Genomic DNA, 15,906 nt, shown 5'->3' with positions numbered 1-15,906 from the left:
GTCTCTACTAAAAATACAAAAATTAGCTGGGCATGGTGGTGCACACCTGTAGTCCCAGCTACTTGGGAGGCTGAGGCAGGAGTAATCACTTGAATCTGGGAGGTGGAGGCTACAGTGAACCAAGATTGTGCCACTTCACTCCAGCCTGGGTGACGGAGCAAGACTCCGTCTCAAAAAAAAAAAAAAAAAGACCTGAGCAAGGACAGTGAAGATGTGGAAAAAGAGCAAATGTAGACTTGAAAGACAACAGCAAGGTGATCATGTTGAAGTTCTCTGACTTAGATAAGTGCTTTAAAAATTATTATTAATCATCATATTAAAGGGGAAACTTTCTGTGGAGCATGTATTTTCAATATACATTTAAGTAAATTGGAAGAAAACTCATGTAGACAGTAGAGTTCAATCATACTTTTTAAAAGTAGTGAAACAGCAGAAAGAAAGGTAATATGGCAAAGAATCATGGATGAGAGATATTGGCTATTTATAAATGATAAAAGATGATGATTTTTACCTGATCATTACTTCATACTGGTCAGACAAATAAAAACAAAAGCTCTCTCTTCTAAGATGACAAAATCTTAGTCCGAAAGTTCACAACTGGAGGGACTATTTAAACTGTCATCTGTAGAAAACAATTTGTGAAGTTCGAGTTTAGGGAGGCTATAAAGACACCATTACATTGAGTTTATTGTTCATAGTTTGTTTTATGTACTGTAAGGGCATATTGTTAGTATTCTCATGAGTTGTTTTGTAACTTAAAATTTCTCTAGAGGGGGATATGATTTAATGTTCTTGAGAGTAACATCATAAAACCGCATTTGGTAGTAATTTTTTATTTTTAACAATAGCAGACTTCACACACCAGTGCTCATACAGTAGACCATAAAAACGCAGTCTTAGTAAAAATATTCTTTTCCTCAAGAGCTACTTAGAGACATCCTTTAAACATGGGAATCGTTTTTGGGCTGGTGTTTAGACATAACACAATGATGAATTGTATTAGAAGTAATCAGCACACCAGTAATGCCTTATAATGGGTCTCGTTTCAGAATCACATACAAACCCTGAAGAAATGGATGGCTGAAGTTGATGTTTTTCTGAAGGAGGAATGGCCTGCCCTTGGGGATTCAGAGATTCTAAAAAAGCAGCTGAAACAGTGCAGAGTACGATTTTTATATGATGTCTTTAATATGAATAATTTTGTATGAATATTACTTGGTTAGATCAGTGTTTTACAGCTGTGGTGGATTTTGCCCTCCCCCCCCCCCCCAGCAGATGTTTTTTTTTAATGCTTATAGACATTTTTGATTGTCATAACTGGGTTGGGGGTGGTGGTTAGATGCTACTGGTGTCTAGTAGGTAGAGGACAGAGATGCTGCTAAGTATCTTTCAGTCCATTGAACAGCCCTCCACAACAAGGAACTGCACAATCTAAAATGTCACTAGTGCCAATGTTGAGAAACCCTGGGTTGAGTAAGTGAGGAATTGACAAAGCATTGCCTTGTACTCAACGTCAGTTGATAACATTATTTTGCTATAAAATGCAGTATAATTTAAAGGTAAAGAATCCTTTGAGCTACTTGTTATTTCTTACAACAAATTATTATTCATACACTGTTGTTCTCTTCATGTATAATGCACTGTACTATAACACAATATGTAGTTTTGAAATAATATTCAGTATACCACTGTCATGCAGCAGGAAGAAAATAACCTTGCTCTTTAAAGAATTTTTTTTTACAATACAAGCTAAAAAAGCAAATCCACCTTCACACCCATTACACTGTAAACAATTATCTGCAATATCCTGCGTTTGAAAATGAAAATACTAACCAAGATAGTAAAGTATGAAGCCCATTTTCACACATTTTTCTAACCAGAAATATTAGATTTATTTCCTTTTGTTTCTGATATAAGTAAAATACAAATAATTCCCCACTGGATTCATGCCATAATAACCATTGAACATTTTTGCAAGACTGTTATGCAGTTGTCTATATCAATATATTTGTATCTCAGATTTTAAAAGACAAAAATCCATATGCGATGCCATCAGTCCTAATTTTACATTTTCTAGCTATGTTGCATATTTAATATGTGGCAGTAATTTTTTCAGCTGGCTTAAATTGATTCATTTTCTTAGCTTTTAGTCAATGATATTCAGACAATTCAGCCCAGTCTAAACAGTGTCAATGAAGGTGGGCAGAAGATAAAGAATGAAGCAGAGCCAGAGTTTGCTTTGAGACTTGAGATAGAACTGAAAGAACTTAACACTCAGTGGGATCACATGTGCCAACAGGTATGGACAATGTCTTTCACTGTGGCTAGCCTCAATGTAGTTAAGATTTCCTAATGTCTCCCTTCACCATTACTTTTGTTTAAGGCTTTGTTCCTACGCTGTTGCTTTAAAGCACAATTAATTCTGACAAATTAATCTTTTTTCTAGCATATATAAATATTTTCATAGTATGTATTTTAAATAGTACACATTCATCTTATTGTGGTCCTAAAATGACTTTCTTGAAACAGCTGTCATACTGAAAAATGAAATCCTATTCGTAGTCATTATTTCCAATCCACGTTTTCTTCAGAACATAAATGTATAATAATAGATTAAGAAAAATACATTTCACAGGGATATTTGGTACAAAATAAAATGAATGGGTAATATATGTGTATGTAGAAATAGGGTAAATAATTTTTACTTTTGATTAACATTTCCAAGTTTGGCCTCTTCAATACATTTATTATTTATTGATTTTATTTTTTGGGACAGGGTCTCCCTCTGTGCCTCTGTCACCCAAGCTAGAGTGCAGTGGTGTGAACTCGGCTCACTGCAGCCTCAACCTCCTGGGCTCAAGCAATTATCTCATCTCAGCCCCCACAAGTAGCTGGAACTACAGGCGTGTGCCACGATGCCTGGCTAGTTTTTGTTATTTTTTTGGTAGCAACAGGGTCTTGCTATGTTTCCCAGGCTGCTTTTGAATTACTAGTCTGAAACAATGCTCTTTCCTTGGCCTCCCCAAGTGCTGGAGTTACAGGTGTGAGCCACCACACCCGGCCGACATCTATTTTTAAATAACAATTAAGATTCAGTAACCATTAAGAATAGCTGAATAAAAAAAAAAAACCACAAAATGACTGTACACTCATATTTGAGTTTCTCATTTTTCTACAGAAGAATATTTTATAGATACCTATTTTATAGTTAAATATTAAATGATGGATAGTAAGATACATTAAAAAATAGTGTATATCAAATAATTTGTGTTCAGAAGGTAAAATTTTGAACTAAAGCAATGAATACTTTTAAGTCACCAATACATTAGTCCCTGATGATCTGCAGTTTTGCTTTCCATGGTTTCAAATGCTTGTGGTCAATTGGAATCCTAAAATTGGCGAGCACAGTAAAATAAGATACTTTGAGAGGGAGAGAAAGAGAGATAACTCGTTCTGTTTTATTAGCTGTTAATCTCTTACTATTCCTAATTTATAAATTAAATTTTATCATTTGTATGTATGAATAGAAAAAAACCTAGTGTATATAGGGTTAGGTATTATCTATGGTTTCAGGCATCTACTGGAGGTCTTGGTATGAAAATGCCTTCCACAGATACAAGGGAACTACTGTGCCTTTTTGGAAATTAATAAGGAGTTTCAATTTACGTGTTAGAGGCAGTCAGTCTCTCGTTACTGCTAAGTAAACTTTCAAAATAGAAAAGAAGTAATGTCAAAAGGCAAAAGCTACATTTGAAAATGAAAAAAAAATTAGAAAAGTCAAGGCAAATCACTCAGCTAATACAATCACTGACAAATGTTCATTGGTTCTATTAATTCATAGATGAGCTATCCCTGGGTCAGCTAGCTCATATTCTTCTTCTGAAGTAAGTCAGTGCTAGAAGAGTTGTTCAGGAAAAAAAAATTATATTACTTAAATAGTAGATTATACTACTGATGTTTTCTTGGAAAGCCAGTATGAAAGGTATTTGTTTTTTGTTTGTTGAATGTTCTTAATGGATGAATAGAAAGAGCACCAATTTATGTAGAGTAAGGGGAAAACAGCAAGTAAATGAATAAATAAATAAAATAAATAAAAAAAGGTATAAAACTAACAATATTACTAAAACCTCAAGGTTTTTACATTTTATAGGAATACAATTTGTAAAGGCTGTCTACTCTTAAAATTTCTTTACTTAAGACCTTATGTCTGTTATATGTACTAAGAATCTGTTGTTCAAGAGAAATATTTTAAATACATTCATCTGTTGCATAACAGAAGAGCTATAGATCAAGCTATGTTCTGATCCCCATTTTCTAATCTTAGAGTATTATATGTATCTGTGCTTTTCCTTCGAGTATCACTCTGGCCATGTTATTACTTTGTAGATAAATGAGTTAGGTTGTGAAAGGAAGGAACAATGCACTAATGTAGAAGAGGAACAAGATGCCGTAAAAACAAGGAAGCCAGATGTGAATACTGGTACCAATTCAGCGTTCCAGAGAGAAGAATGGAAATGAAGTGTAAATCTATGCATTACAGAAATATCTACAGACAAAATAAGTGTGTGATACAGTCTTTTGGGTTAAAGATAATTCCTTATTTGTCACCAGATGCCAATGTCTGCAAAAACATAAATAATTTGGAACAAAATTGTCCAAATATCTGATATATTTGAGGATGCTTTGACATCCCATGATCTAATTTTGGATGTATAAAATGATTATGATTATTTTAAATTCTAAAGGGTATGTATCTAAGTTTTTAAAAATCTAGATTCTAGCTATTAAAAAATTACCAGATATAAGTGGGGAATAAAATAGACATTGTACTTATCCTCATGGAGATAACAGTTTAGTGGTGAAAACGGAAAGTAAATGGGTAAACACATTATCACAACAATGTCTGGTTTTAAGTCTTGCTATACACTCTGAATGTACCAGTAAGAACCCTTTAAATGAGAGTAACAGGAGCAGGAAAACTACTTTCTATTGGGTAGTCAGTAGAGTCTTTTCTGAAGAGGTGAAATTAAAGCTGATACCTCAGTAGTAGGAACTTGACAATTTGCTGTGTGACAGAATTCTGGCTAGAAAATGAAGTGGAGGAAACATCTGAGTCAAGAGAGAGCTTAACATGTTTGAGGAGCCAAAGGAAGCCACTGGAAGCCACTGGAAGAGGAGCAGCATGAGCCAGGAGAAAAAGAAAGGGAAAATGAGTCAGAAAGGAATATGGAAGTCACAGTGATGATTTACTCATTATGTCAAGTACTTTGGAAAGTCATCTGACTTTTAGGCACAGGACTGGCATCACTTCATTTCATTTAAAACAGTTGTTTAAAGTTTGCTGTATATTCCTATTAGAAGAATAATAAATCAAAAGGGCTAAAGTGGAAGCAGGTAGGGATTGCAGTTGTCCAGGTACAATAAAAAACACGCAGGAAAAAGGGGATGTTTGTGGATATTGTACTTTTCTGAGGAACCTCCATGTTGTTCTCTACAGTGACTGTACCAGTTTATAGTCCCACTAACAATGTAATATAGTTCCCTTTTATCTGCACCCATGCCAACAATTATTTTTTGTGTCTTTTTGGCAATATACATCCTAGCTAGGGTGAGATACCTCATTGTGGTTTTGGTTTGCATTTATCTAATGATTACCGATGTTGAAATTTTTTTCATACATTCATTGGCCATTATTATTATTATTATTATTTTTTTGAGACGGAGTCTGGCTGTGTCTCCCAGGCTGGAGTGCAGTGGCCTGATCTTGGCTCACTGCAAGCTCCGCCTCCCAGGTTCACGCCATTCTCCCGCCTCAGCCTCCCAAGCAACTGGGACTAAAGGCGCCCACCACCACGCCCGGCTAGTTTTTTGTATTTTTTTTAGTAGAGACGGGATTTCACCATGTTAGCCAGGATAGTCTCGATCTCCTGACCTCGTGATCCACCCGCCTCGGCCTCCCAAAGTGCTGGGATTACAGGCTTGAGCCACCACGCCCGGCCTCATTGGCCATTTTTGTCTTCTTTTGAGAAATACCTGTTCAGATTATTTTCCCTTTTTTTTTTTTTTTTTTAAATTATACTTTAAGTTCTAGGGTACATGTGCATAACGTGCAGGTTTGTTACATATGTATACTTGTGCCATGTTAGTGTGCTGCACCCATCAACTCGTCATTTACATCACGTATAACTCCCAATGTAATCCCTCCCCCATCCCCCTCCCCGTGATAGGCCCCGGTGTGTGATGTTCCCCTTCTCGAGTCCAAGTGATCTCATTGTTCAGTTCCCACCTATGAGTGAGAACATGCGGTGTTTGGTTTTCTGTTCTTGTGATAGTTTGCTGAGAATGATGGTTTCCAGCTGCATCCATGTCCCTACAAAGGACACAAACTCATCCTTTTTGATGGCTGCATAGTATTCCATGGTGTATATGTGCCACATTTTCTTAATCCAGTCTGTCACTGATGGACATTTGGGTTGATTCCAAGTCTTTGCTATTGTGAATAGTGCCGCAATAAACATACGTGTGCATGTGTCTTTATAGCAGCATGATTTATAATCCTTTGGGTATATACCCAGTAATGGGATGGCTGGGTCATATGGTACTTCTAGTTCTAGATCCTTGAGGAATCGCCATACTGTTTTCCATAATGGTTTAACCAGTTTACAATCCCACCAACAGTGTAAAAGTGTTCCTATTTCTCCACATCCTCTCCAGCACCTGTTGTTTCCTGACTTTTTAATGATTGCCATTCTAACTGGTGTGAGATGGTATCTCATTGTGGTTTTGATTTCATTTCTCTGATGGCCAGTGATGATGAGCATGTTTTCATGTGTCTGTTGGCTGCGTAAATGTTTTCTTTTGAGAAGTGTCTGTTCATATCCTTTGCCCACTTTTTGATGGGGTTGTTTGTTTTCTTTCTTGTAAATTTGTCTGAGTTCTTTGTAGATTCTGGATATTGGCCCTTTGTCAGATGGGTAGATTGCAAAAATTTTCTCCCATTCTGTAGGTTGCCTGTTCACTCTGATGGTAGTTTCTTTTGCTGTGCAGAAGTGCTTTAGTTTAATTGGATCCCATTTGTCAATTTTGGCTTTTGCTGCCATTGCTTTTGGTGTTTTAGACATGAAGTCCTTGCCCATGTCTATGTCCTGCATGGTATTGCCTACACTTTCTTCTAGGGTTTTTATGGTGTTTGGTCTAACATTTAAGTATTTAATCCACCTTGAATTAATTTTTGTATAAGGTGTAAGGAAGGGATCCAGTTTCAGCTTTCTACATATGGCTATCCAGTTTTCCCAGCACCATTTATTAAATAGGGGGTCCTTTCCCTATTTCTTGTTTTTGTCAAGTTTGTCAAAGATGGTTGTAGATGTGTGGTATTATTTCTGAGGGCTCTGTTCTGTTCCATTGGTCTATATCTCTGTTTTGGTACCAGTACCGTGCTGTTTTGGTTACTGTAGCCTTGTAGTATAGTTTGAAGTCAGGTAGGGTGATGCCTCCAGCTTCATTCTTTTGGCTTAGGATTGTCTTGGCTATGTGGACTCTTTTCTGGTTCCATATGAACTTTGAAGTAGTTTTTTCCAATCCTGTGAAGAAAGTCATTGGTAGCTTGATGGAGATGGCATTGAATCTATAAATTACCTTGGGCAGTATGGCCATTTTCATAATATCGATTCTTCCTATCCATGAGTATGGTATGTTCTTCCATTTGTTTGTGTCCTCTTTTATTTTGCTGAGTAGTGGTTTGTAATTCTCCTTGAAGAGGTCCTTCACATTCCTTGTAAGTTGGATTCCTAGGTATTTTATTCTCTTTGAAGCAATTGTGAATGGAAGTTCACTCATGATTTGGCTTTCTGTTTGTCTGTTATTGGTGTATAGGAATGCTTGTGATTTTTGCACATTAATTTTGTATCCTGAGACTTTGCTGAAGTTGCTTATCAGCTTAAGGAGATTTTGGGCTGAGACAATAGGGTTTTCTAAATACACAGTTATGTCATCTGCAAACAGGGACAATTTGACTTCCTCTTTTCCTAACTGAATACCCTTTATTTCTTTGTCTTGCCTGATTGCCCTGGCCAGAACTTCCAACACTATGTTGAATAGGAGTGGTGAGAGAGGGCATCCCTGTCTTGTGCCAGTTTTCAAAGGGAATTTTTCCAGTTTTTGCCCATTCAGTATGATATTGGCTGTGGGTTTGTCATAAATAGCTCTTATGATTTTGAGATATGTTCCATCAATACCGAATTTATTAATAGTTTTTAGCATGAAGGGCTGTTGAATTTTGTCAAAAGCCTTTTCTGCATCTATTGAGATAATCGTGGTTTTTTTGTCTTTGGTTCTGTTTATATGCTGGATTGCGTTTATTCATTTGCGTATGTTGAACCAGCCTTGCATCCCAGGGATGAAGCCAACTTGATCATGGTAGATAAGCTTTTTGATGTGCTGCTGGATTTAGTTTGCCAGTATTTTATTGAGGATTTTTACATCGAAGTTCATCAGGGATATTGGTCTAAAATTCTCTTTTTTTGTTGTGTCTCTGCCAGGTTTTGGTATCAGGATGATACTGGCCTCATAAAATGAGTTAGGGAGGATTCCCTCTTTTTCTATTGATTGGAATAGTTTCAGAAGGAATGGTACCAGCTCCTCCTTGTACCTCTGCTAGAATTTGGCTCTGAATTCGTCTGGTCCTGGACTTTTTTTGTTTTGTAGGCTATTAATTATTGCCTCAATTTCAGAGCCTGCTGTTGGTCTATTCAGGGATTCAACATCTTCCTGATTTGGTCTTGGGATGGTGTATGTGTCCAGGAATTTATCCATTTCTTCTAGATTTTCTAGTTTATTTGTGTAGAGGTGTTTATAGTATTCTCTGATGGTAGTGTTTATTTCTGTGGGATTGGTGGTGATATCCCCTTTATCATTTTTTATTGTGTCTATTTGATTCTTCTCTCTTTTCTTCTTTATTAGTCTTGTTAGCGGTCTATCAGTTTTGTTGATCTTTTCAAAAAGCCAGCCCCTGGATTCATTGATTTTTTGAAGGGTTTTTTTGTGTCTCTATCTCCTTCAGTTCTGCTCTGATCTTAGTTGTTTCTTGCATTCTGCTAGCTTTTGAATGTGTTTGCTCTTGCTTCTCTGGTTTTTTAAATTGTGATGTTAGGGTGTCAATTTTAGATCTTTCCTGCTTTCTCTTGTGGGCATGTAGTGCTATAAATTTCCTGCTTTAAATGTGTCCCAGAGTTTCTGGTGTGTTGCATCTTTGTTCTCATTGGTTTCAAAGAACATCTCTATTTCTACCTTTATTTCATTATGTACCCAGTAGTCATTCAGGAGCAGGTTGTTCAGTTTCCATGTAGTTGAGCGGTTTTGAGTGTGTTTCTTAACCATGAGTTGTAGTTTGATTGGACTGCTATCTGAGAGATAGTTTGTTATAATTTCTGTTCTTTTACATTTGCTGAGGAGTGCTTTACTTCCAACTGTGTGGTCAATTTTGGAATAAGTGCAATGTGACGTGGTGCTGAGAAGAATGTATATTCTGTTGATTTGGGGTGGAGAGTTCTGTAAATGTCTATTAGGTCCCCTTGGTGCAGAGCCAAGTTCAGTTCCTGGATATCCTTGTTAACTTTCTGTCTTTTGATCTCTCTAATGTTGACAGTGGGATGTTAACGTCTCCCATTATTATAGTGTTTGAGTCTAAGTCTCTTTGAAGGTCTCTAAGGACTTGCTTTATGAATCTGGGTGCTCCAGTATTGGGTGCATATATATTTAGGATAGCTAGCTCTTCTTGTTGAATTGATCCCTTTACCATTATGTAATGGCCTTCTTTGTCTCTTTTGATCTTTGTTGGTTTAAAGTCTGTTTTATCAGAGTCTAGGATTGCAACCCCTGCTTTGTTTTATTGTTTGTTTGTTTTCCATTTTCTTGGTAGATCTTCCTCCATCCCTTTATTTTGAGCCTATGTGTGTCTCCACATGTGAGATGGGTTTCCTGAATACAGCACACTGGTGGATCTTGACTCTTTATCCAATTTGCCACTCTGTGTTTTTGAATTGGAGCATTTAGCCCATTTGCATTTAAGGTTAATATTGTTATGTGTGAATTTGATACTGTCATTATGATATTAGCTGGTTATTTTGCTCGTTAGTTGATGCAGTTTTTTCCTAGCGTTGATGTTCTTTACAATTTGGCATGTTTTTGCAGTGGCTGGTACCGGTTGTTCCTTTCCATGTTTAGTGCTTCCTTCAGGAGCTCTTGTAAGGCAGGCCTGGTGGTGACAAAATCTCTCAGCATTTGCTTGTCTGTAAAGGATTTTATTTCTCCGACACTTATGAAACTTAGTTTGGCTGGATATGAAATTCTGGGTTGATAATTCTTTTCTGTAAGAATGTTGAATATTGGCCCCCACTCTCTTATGGCTTATAGAGTTTCTGCCGAGAGATCTGCTTTTAGTTTGATGGGGTTCCCTTTGTGCATAATCTGACCTTTCTCTCTGGCTGCCCTTAACATTTTTTCCTTCATTTCAACTTTGGTGAATCTGACAATTATGTGTCTTGGAGTTGCTCTTCTCAAGGAGTATCTTTGTGGCGTTCTCTGTATTTCCTGAATTTGAATGTTGGCCTGCCTTGCTAGGTTGGGGAAGTTCTCCTGGATAATATCCTGAAGAGTGTTTTCCAGCTTGGCTCCATTCTCCCTGTCACTTTCAGGCACACCAATCAGATGTAGGTTTGGTCTTTTCACATAATCCCATATTTCTTGGAGGCTTTGTTTCTTTTTACTTTTTTTTTTCTCTAAACGTCTCTTCTCACTTCATTTCATTCATTTGGTCTTCAATCACTGATACCCTTTCTTGCAGTTGATCAAATTGACTACTGAAGCTTGTGCATGCGTCACGTGGTTCTCGTGACATGGTTTTCAGCCATATCAGGTCATGTAAGGTCTTCTCTACACTGGTTGTTCTAGTTTGCCATTCTTCTAATCTTTTTTCAAGGTTTTTAGCTTCTTTGCAATGGGTTCGAACTTCCTCCTTTAGCTCGGAGAAGTTTGATTGTCTGAAGCCTTCTTCTCTCAACTCATCAAAGTCATTCTGTGTCCAACTTTGTTCCGTTGCTGGCAAGGAGCTGCGTTCCTTTGGAGAAGAAGAGACGCTCTTATTTTTAGAATCTACTCTGTTTTCTCCCCATCTTTGTGTTTTATCTGCCTTTGGTCTTTGATGATGGTGATGTACAGATGGGGTTTTGGTGTGGATGTCCTTTCTGTTTGTTTTCCTTCTAACAGTCAGGACCCTCAGCTGCAGGTCTGTTGGAGTTTGCTGGAGGTCCACTCCAGACCCTGTTTGCCTGGGTATCACCAGCGGAGGCTGTAGAACAGTGAATATTGCAGAACAGCAGATGTTGCTGCCTGGTTGTTCCTCTGGAAGCTTCGCCTCAGAGGGGCACCTGGCCGTGTGATGTGTCAATCAGCCCATACTGGGAGGTGCCTCCCAGTTAGGCTACTCAGGGGTTAGGGACCCACTTGAGGAGGCAGTCTGTCTGTTCTCAGATCTCATACTGCATGCTGGGAGAACCACTACTCTCTTCAAAGCTCAGTTGGAAATGCAGAAATCACCTGTCCTCTGTGTCGCTCATGCTGAGAACTGTAGTCTGGAGCTGTTCCTATTAGGCCATCTTGGAATCTCCTCTATGTGTTTGTTAAATAGAGAACAAATAGAAACCTATATGTATGAAATTATAAAACATGTATACTTTCTAAATAATATATGGTTATATATTTTATTTATTAGTGGCTTTAAATTTATGGTAAATAGTTATCAATAAATGGGATTTAGAGGTTAGGTGGATGTCTTTCTGGCAGCTTGCAGATCATTGTCTTTCTCTGGGTCAGTATACTCTTTGGGTGCAGTGATCCCCAGATCTCTTTCCTCACTTCTCTGACAGTCTGTCTTTCCATCTTTCTGCAAAAACTAGCTTCTTGTTTTACTGAGAAAATATAAGCAATCAGAATACAAGTTGCAATACTCCCACTGACCTGCATATAAGATCATAGACTCTACTTTCCCTTTGTTTACATAGATGAACTTTCTGTGCTTTTGTCTAAGGCCAGCTTTTCCACTTAGGTACCTGGATCCCTTTCCCTTTTTTTCTGCAAAAGAACATTGTACCAGCTAATGAACAGCCCTCTACCTCCTACATCTTCCCTATGCTACATCATTCCCATCATTAGAGAATTATTCTGTCTTATCTCCTGTCATTTAAAAAAGTCTTCCATTGGACAACAGTTTCTCTAGCAGCCTCTCCATTCCCGTTTCCCTTTACAGAAATTCCCTTCTCTCCATTTCACTCCTTCCCTTCTCTCGAAACCAATTAAGAGAGCTAATCAAACTATCCTCACTGTTCTATTGAAGCAAATTTTGTCAGGGTCACCAGTGAATTCACATCACTAAATCACTAAATTCAGTTGGCTTCTGTGTCATCATTCTTTCTTAATTATCTCTTAGTTTTCCCTGACCACTGTCAATATCCTTGGTGGTTCTGTTGCCCTGACCACTAAATTTGAAAGTGTTCCAGGGCTCAGTGTGTGGACTCCTTTTTTTCTCCTATTGCCACTCACTCTCTGGGTCACCTTTTCAAGCTCTATGGTTTTAAATGTAATCTGTAAGTGGTTCTTGCTGTAAGATTTTTTTTTGTTTAACAATCTGGACCTTTCTAATGATCCTAGACCTTCATACCCATTTGCCCACTCAACACCTCCACATGGATTAGTAATAGGCATATTAAATCTAACACGTCAAAACAAAATTCCTGATGTACACTGCAGCCTACTACCCTAGTAATTTGCCTGCTGTTACAAATGGCAACTCCATCTTTCCACTTATTCAAGCCAAATCCCTTGAGATTTTCTTGTCTCCTATATTTCTCTTATAGCAAAATATCTATTCTGTCACCAAATGCTGTCGTTTTTACCTTCAACATCTACAGGGTCCAACAATATCTCACCATACTTATACATGCACACATACACTCACACACAGACAAAAATATGTATGTGAACGTATAGTTTTTACTACACGTCTTGGCTGAATTCCATTAGTCTCTCTAATGTTTTTGTAGCTTCACCAGTTGCCTTAAAAGATTGTAACAGCAGAGTATCTAAGTAGAATTTAGCAGCATGTTGTCTTAAGTTTATAAAATAGCAAAAATAGCAGCATGTTGTCTTAAGTTTATTATAGGTTCATTGACTACACAGAATCACATTTATACTTTTTCTAGTACAGTTGCAAGACATACTGTTCTAGATGTGTTAGGGTGAAGCATTTATTTACATTTTACTAGATCAAGTGCTACATTTACCTAGGTAAGTAAAGAACCTAAAATGAAGTATTACCTATATTAGGCTCAAAATGGCTGTAAATTCTAAGGAAAATCAATGTGATGGTGGTTCTACACATATTTACTGCTGGGCAAAGTACCACGAACGCTTCATTTTACTGAAACTGTCCATTATATATTGAAACAATACTGTGAAAACTCTGTTACTTAAAATATATAATGCTTTTTAAACCAGAGAGAAGAATACCATCTTTTGAATAGGTTTACATTTTAAAGTAAATATGAACACTTATGTATAATAATTATAATACTGTAGAGTGCCTTGTAACAAGGTATATGATTTTCTTTTAGGTGTTTTAAGTTTTGCATTTTTCTGGTTAATGAGTAATGGAGTCCATTGTAGAAAGTTTCACTTTTCAGAAATCTGTGAGGCTTTAAATAGCAGATGTTTTCTATAACCACAGACTCTTTTGCAACTTGCATTTTACACACAAAAGTTTATATTGAGCCACTTTTCATTTCAGTAAAGATGTATTGGTGATGCACAGTATCTCATAGTGTATATATGTCATAATTTATTTAATCTCCCATGAAAGCACCTTTGGGTTTGTTTTCAAGATGTTTGGTCTTTAAAGCTGAATTAAATAATGTATGTGTTATTCTCTACACTTTGGCTAGCATGATTCACTCTCAAAAAATGGAAGTTGACAGATTCATGGACATTAACATTTTTGTATATTTTGCCATCTTACTATCTAAAAGGTTGTATTATGTTGGATATTTTCCTCAACAAGTATTAAAAAACTTTGATTTTCCCACATCCCTGCCCAAAATGTGCTCTTATTAATTATTATTTTTCCCTATCTTATCTGTGAAAATGCTTTAATTCCCTTCAATTTGCAGTCATTTAACCATAAGTGATACTAGAACGTCTTTTACATACGTATATTGCCATATATTATCTTCTTTGTGAATTGCCAAACTACATGTTTTATGCACTTTTCATTTTTCTTTTTAATTTATGAGAGTTTTCTGTAGATACATGATTATGAAGTTCTTAGAATATTTAAAATAGTAAAACATTACCAAAGAACACAAAGAATAACTATTTCTGTGTATGCCAATAGAATTACTTTTCCAACTGAAACATACTATTTAGAAAAGTCTTGTTTTGCTGTAGTCATAGAAGAGGATTGTCACACAAACAGCTGAATTATCATCATGGGGCAATACATTCATTTTATTAAGTATGCCAAATAAACAGACATGTCTTATTTTCACACTTGTGGGAAATTGAGTGTATCTGATCCCCAGGAGTTATTTTCTTATGTATATAAACTTTTTCCTTCTTTATCATTACTCTCTAAGCTTTGTGTTATTTACATACTGATCAAATAATATAATAATAATGTTTCATTGCTGTCAGTAATCATGTTTTGCTTGTTTGTTTTATGGAAGGTCTATGCCAGAAAGGAGGCCTTGAAGGGAGGTTTGGAGAAAACTGTAAGCCTCCAGAAAGATCTATCAGAGATGCACGAATGGATGACACAAGCCGAAGAAGAGTATCTTGAGAGAGATTTTGAATATAAAACTCCAGATGAATTACAGAAAGCAGTTGAAGAGATGAAGGTAAAAAAAGGGAAAACTAAGTAAAACAAAGCAAATAAATGGAAAAAGAAATGCAGCATTGCTTGAAATTGTATACGGTATGCTCTTTCCTGGTTCTAAGAGAAGAGGTTGATTTTTAATTAATAATTTTAATTAATTTAGCTTCAAGTTTAATCTGTGTTTTAACAATCTTAAACTGTTTAATTTTAATGCATTGTGGTCAATTATGAATATTGAAAATCACAATTTGAAAGAATTTTCCCTTGAAATCATACAGTATTAAGAGAGCAGAATCAACTCATCACATTAGCTGTCTGTAGCTGATGTAAATGCATGTTGAAACTGTGCAAAAGTATTCTTGAAAAGGCAAATTTACAATGTAGTCAACAAACTGTGTTAATTTGGTATTTTAAAGGCGTTTCTTAGAATTTGGTAGCACTAAATATTTGAATCCGTAGCCTTTAATATGGATAGAAAGGACTGAGTTTACATGTACTTTTCTTGGAGCAATAGAACAAAATGTAACATTGACTTATGACCAACGAAACTGGTATGTAGTATGGATTTGGAGGTGAAGCCTGGAGTTGAACCTACACCGTGGCATTTTGTATGGCCTTGGGCAACTCAGTAGTCAATATAATCCTCTATTTTATCGTGTTTATGTCATCATACATCCTCACTTGAATGTATGAACTGTTGATTGAAACTAACATGTAAGTAAATTGCCTAACTCAGAGTTGGTGCTCAATTAGTAGCTATAATCATAACTATTATTTTTATGTACTAGCAAGAACATAGAGAATAACATGTGAAATATTAATACTGTAGATCTTTGTTTGGTTCAAGGATTGTGACAAGGAAAAATCATTGTGGAGCCAGATACTTGAGTTTAAAACTTAGTTCGGCCCCATGCCAACTGTATAAATTTGGGTGAGTTACATAAGCTTACTGAGCCAAATTCCTTTATTTGTGAATTGGGTAT

At 36.5% G+C, this 15,906-nt stretch overlaps 1 protein-coding gene across 13 annotated transcripts in view; it reads left to right on the top strand.

Annotated features, from left to right (window-relative positions):
- The window catches only part of DMD (dystrophin), a 2,153,717-nt gene that overhangs the window by 753,917 nt on the left and 1,383,894 nt on the right, over nucleotides 1-15,906 (top strand). For all 13 annotated transcript variants that reach the window (XM_015443662.3, XM_065538825.1, XM_065538826.1 and 10 more), the window contains 3 exons: nucleotides 1,050-1,163; nucleotides 2,144-2,299; nucleotides 14,775-14,945. In XM_015443662.3, coding sequence (XP_015299148.3) covers nucleotides 1,050-1,163; nucleotides 2,144-2,299; nucleotides 14,775-14,945 — 441 coding nt within the window. The remainder of the gene's footprint in view (nucleotides 1-1,049; nucleotides 1,164-2,143; nucleotides 2,300-14,774; nucleotides 14,946-15,906) is intronic.

Source organism: Macaca fascicularis, chromosome X (genome assembly GCF_037993035.2).
Source record: "Macaca fascicularis isolate 582-1 chromosome X, T2T-MFA8v1.1".
NCBI lineage: Eukaryota > Metazoa > Chordata > Mammalia > Primates > Cercopithecidae > Macaca > Macaca fascicularis.
The sequence above is the reverse complement of the archived record's forward strand: the minus strand, read 5'-3'. Positions and strand labels throughout refer to the sequence as shown.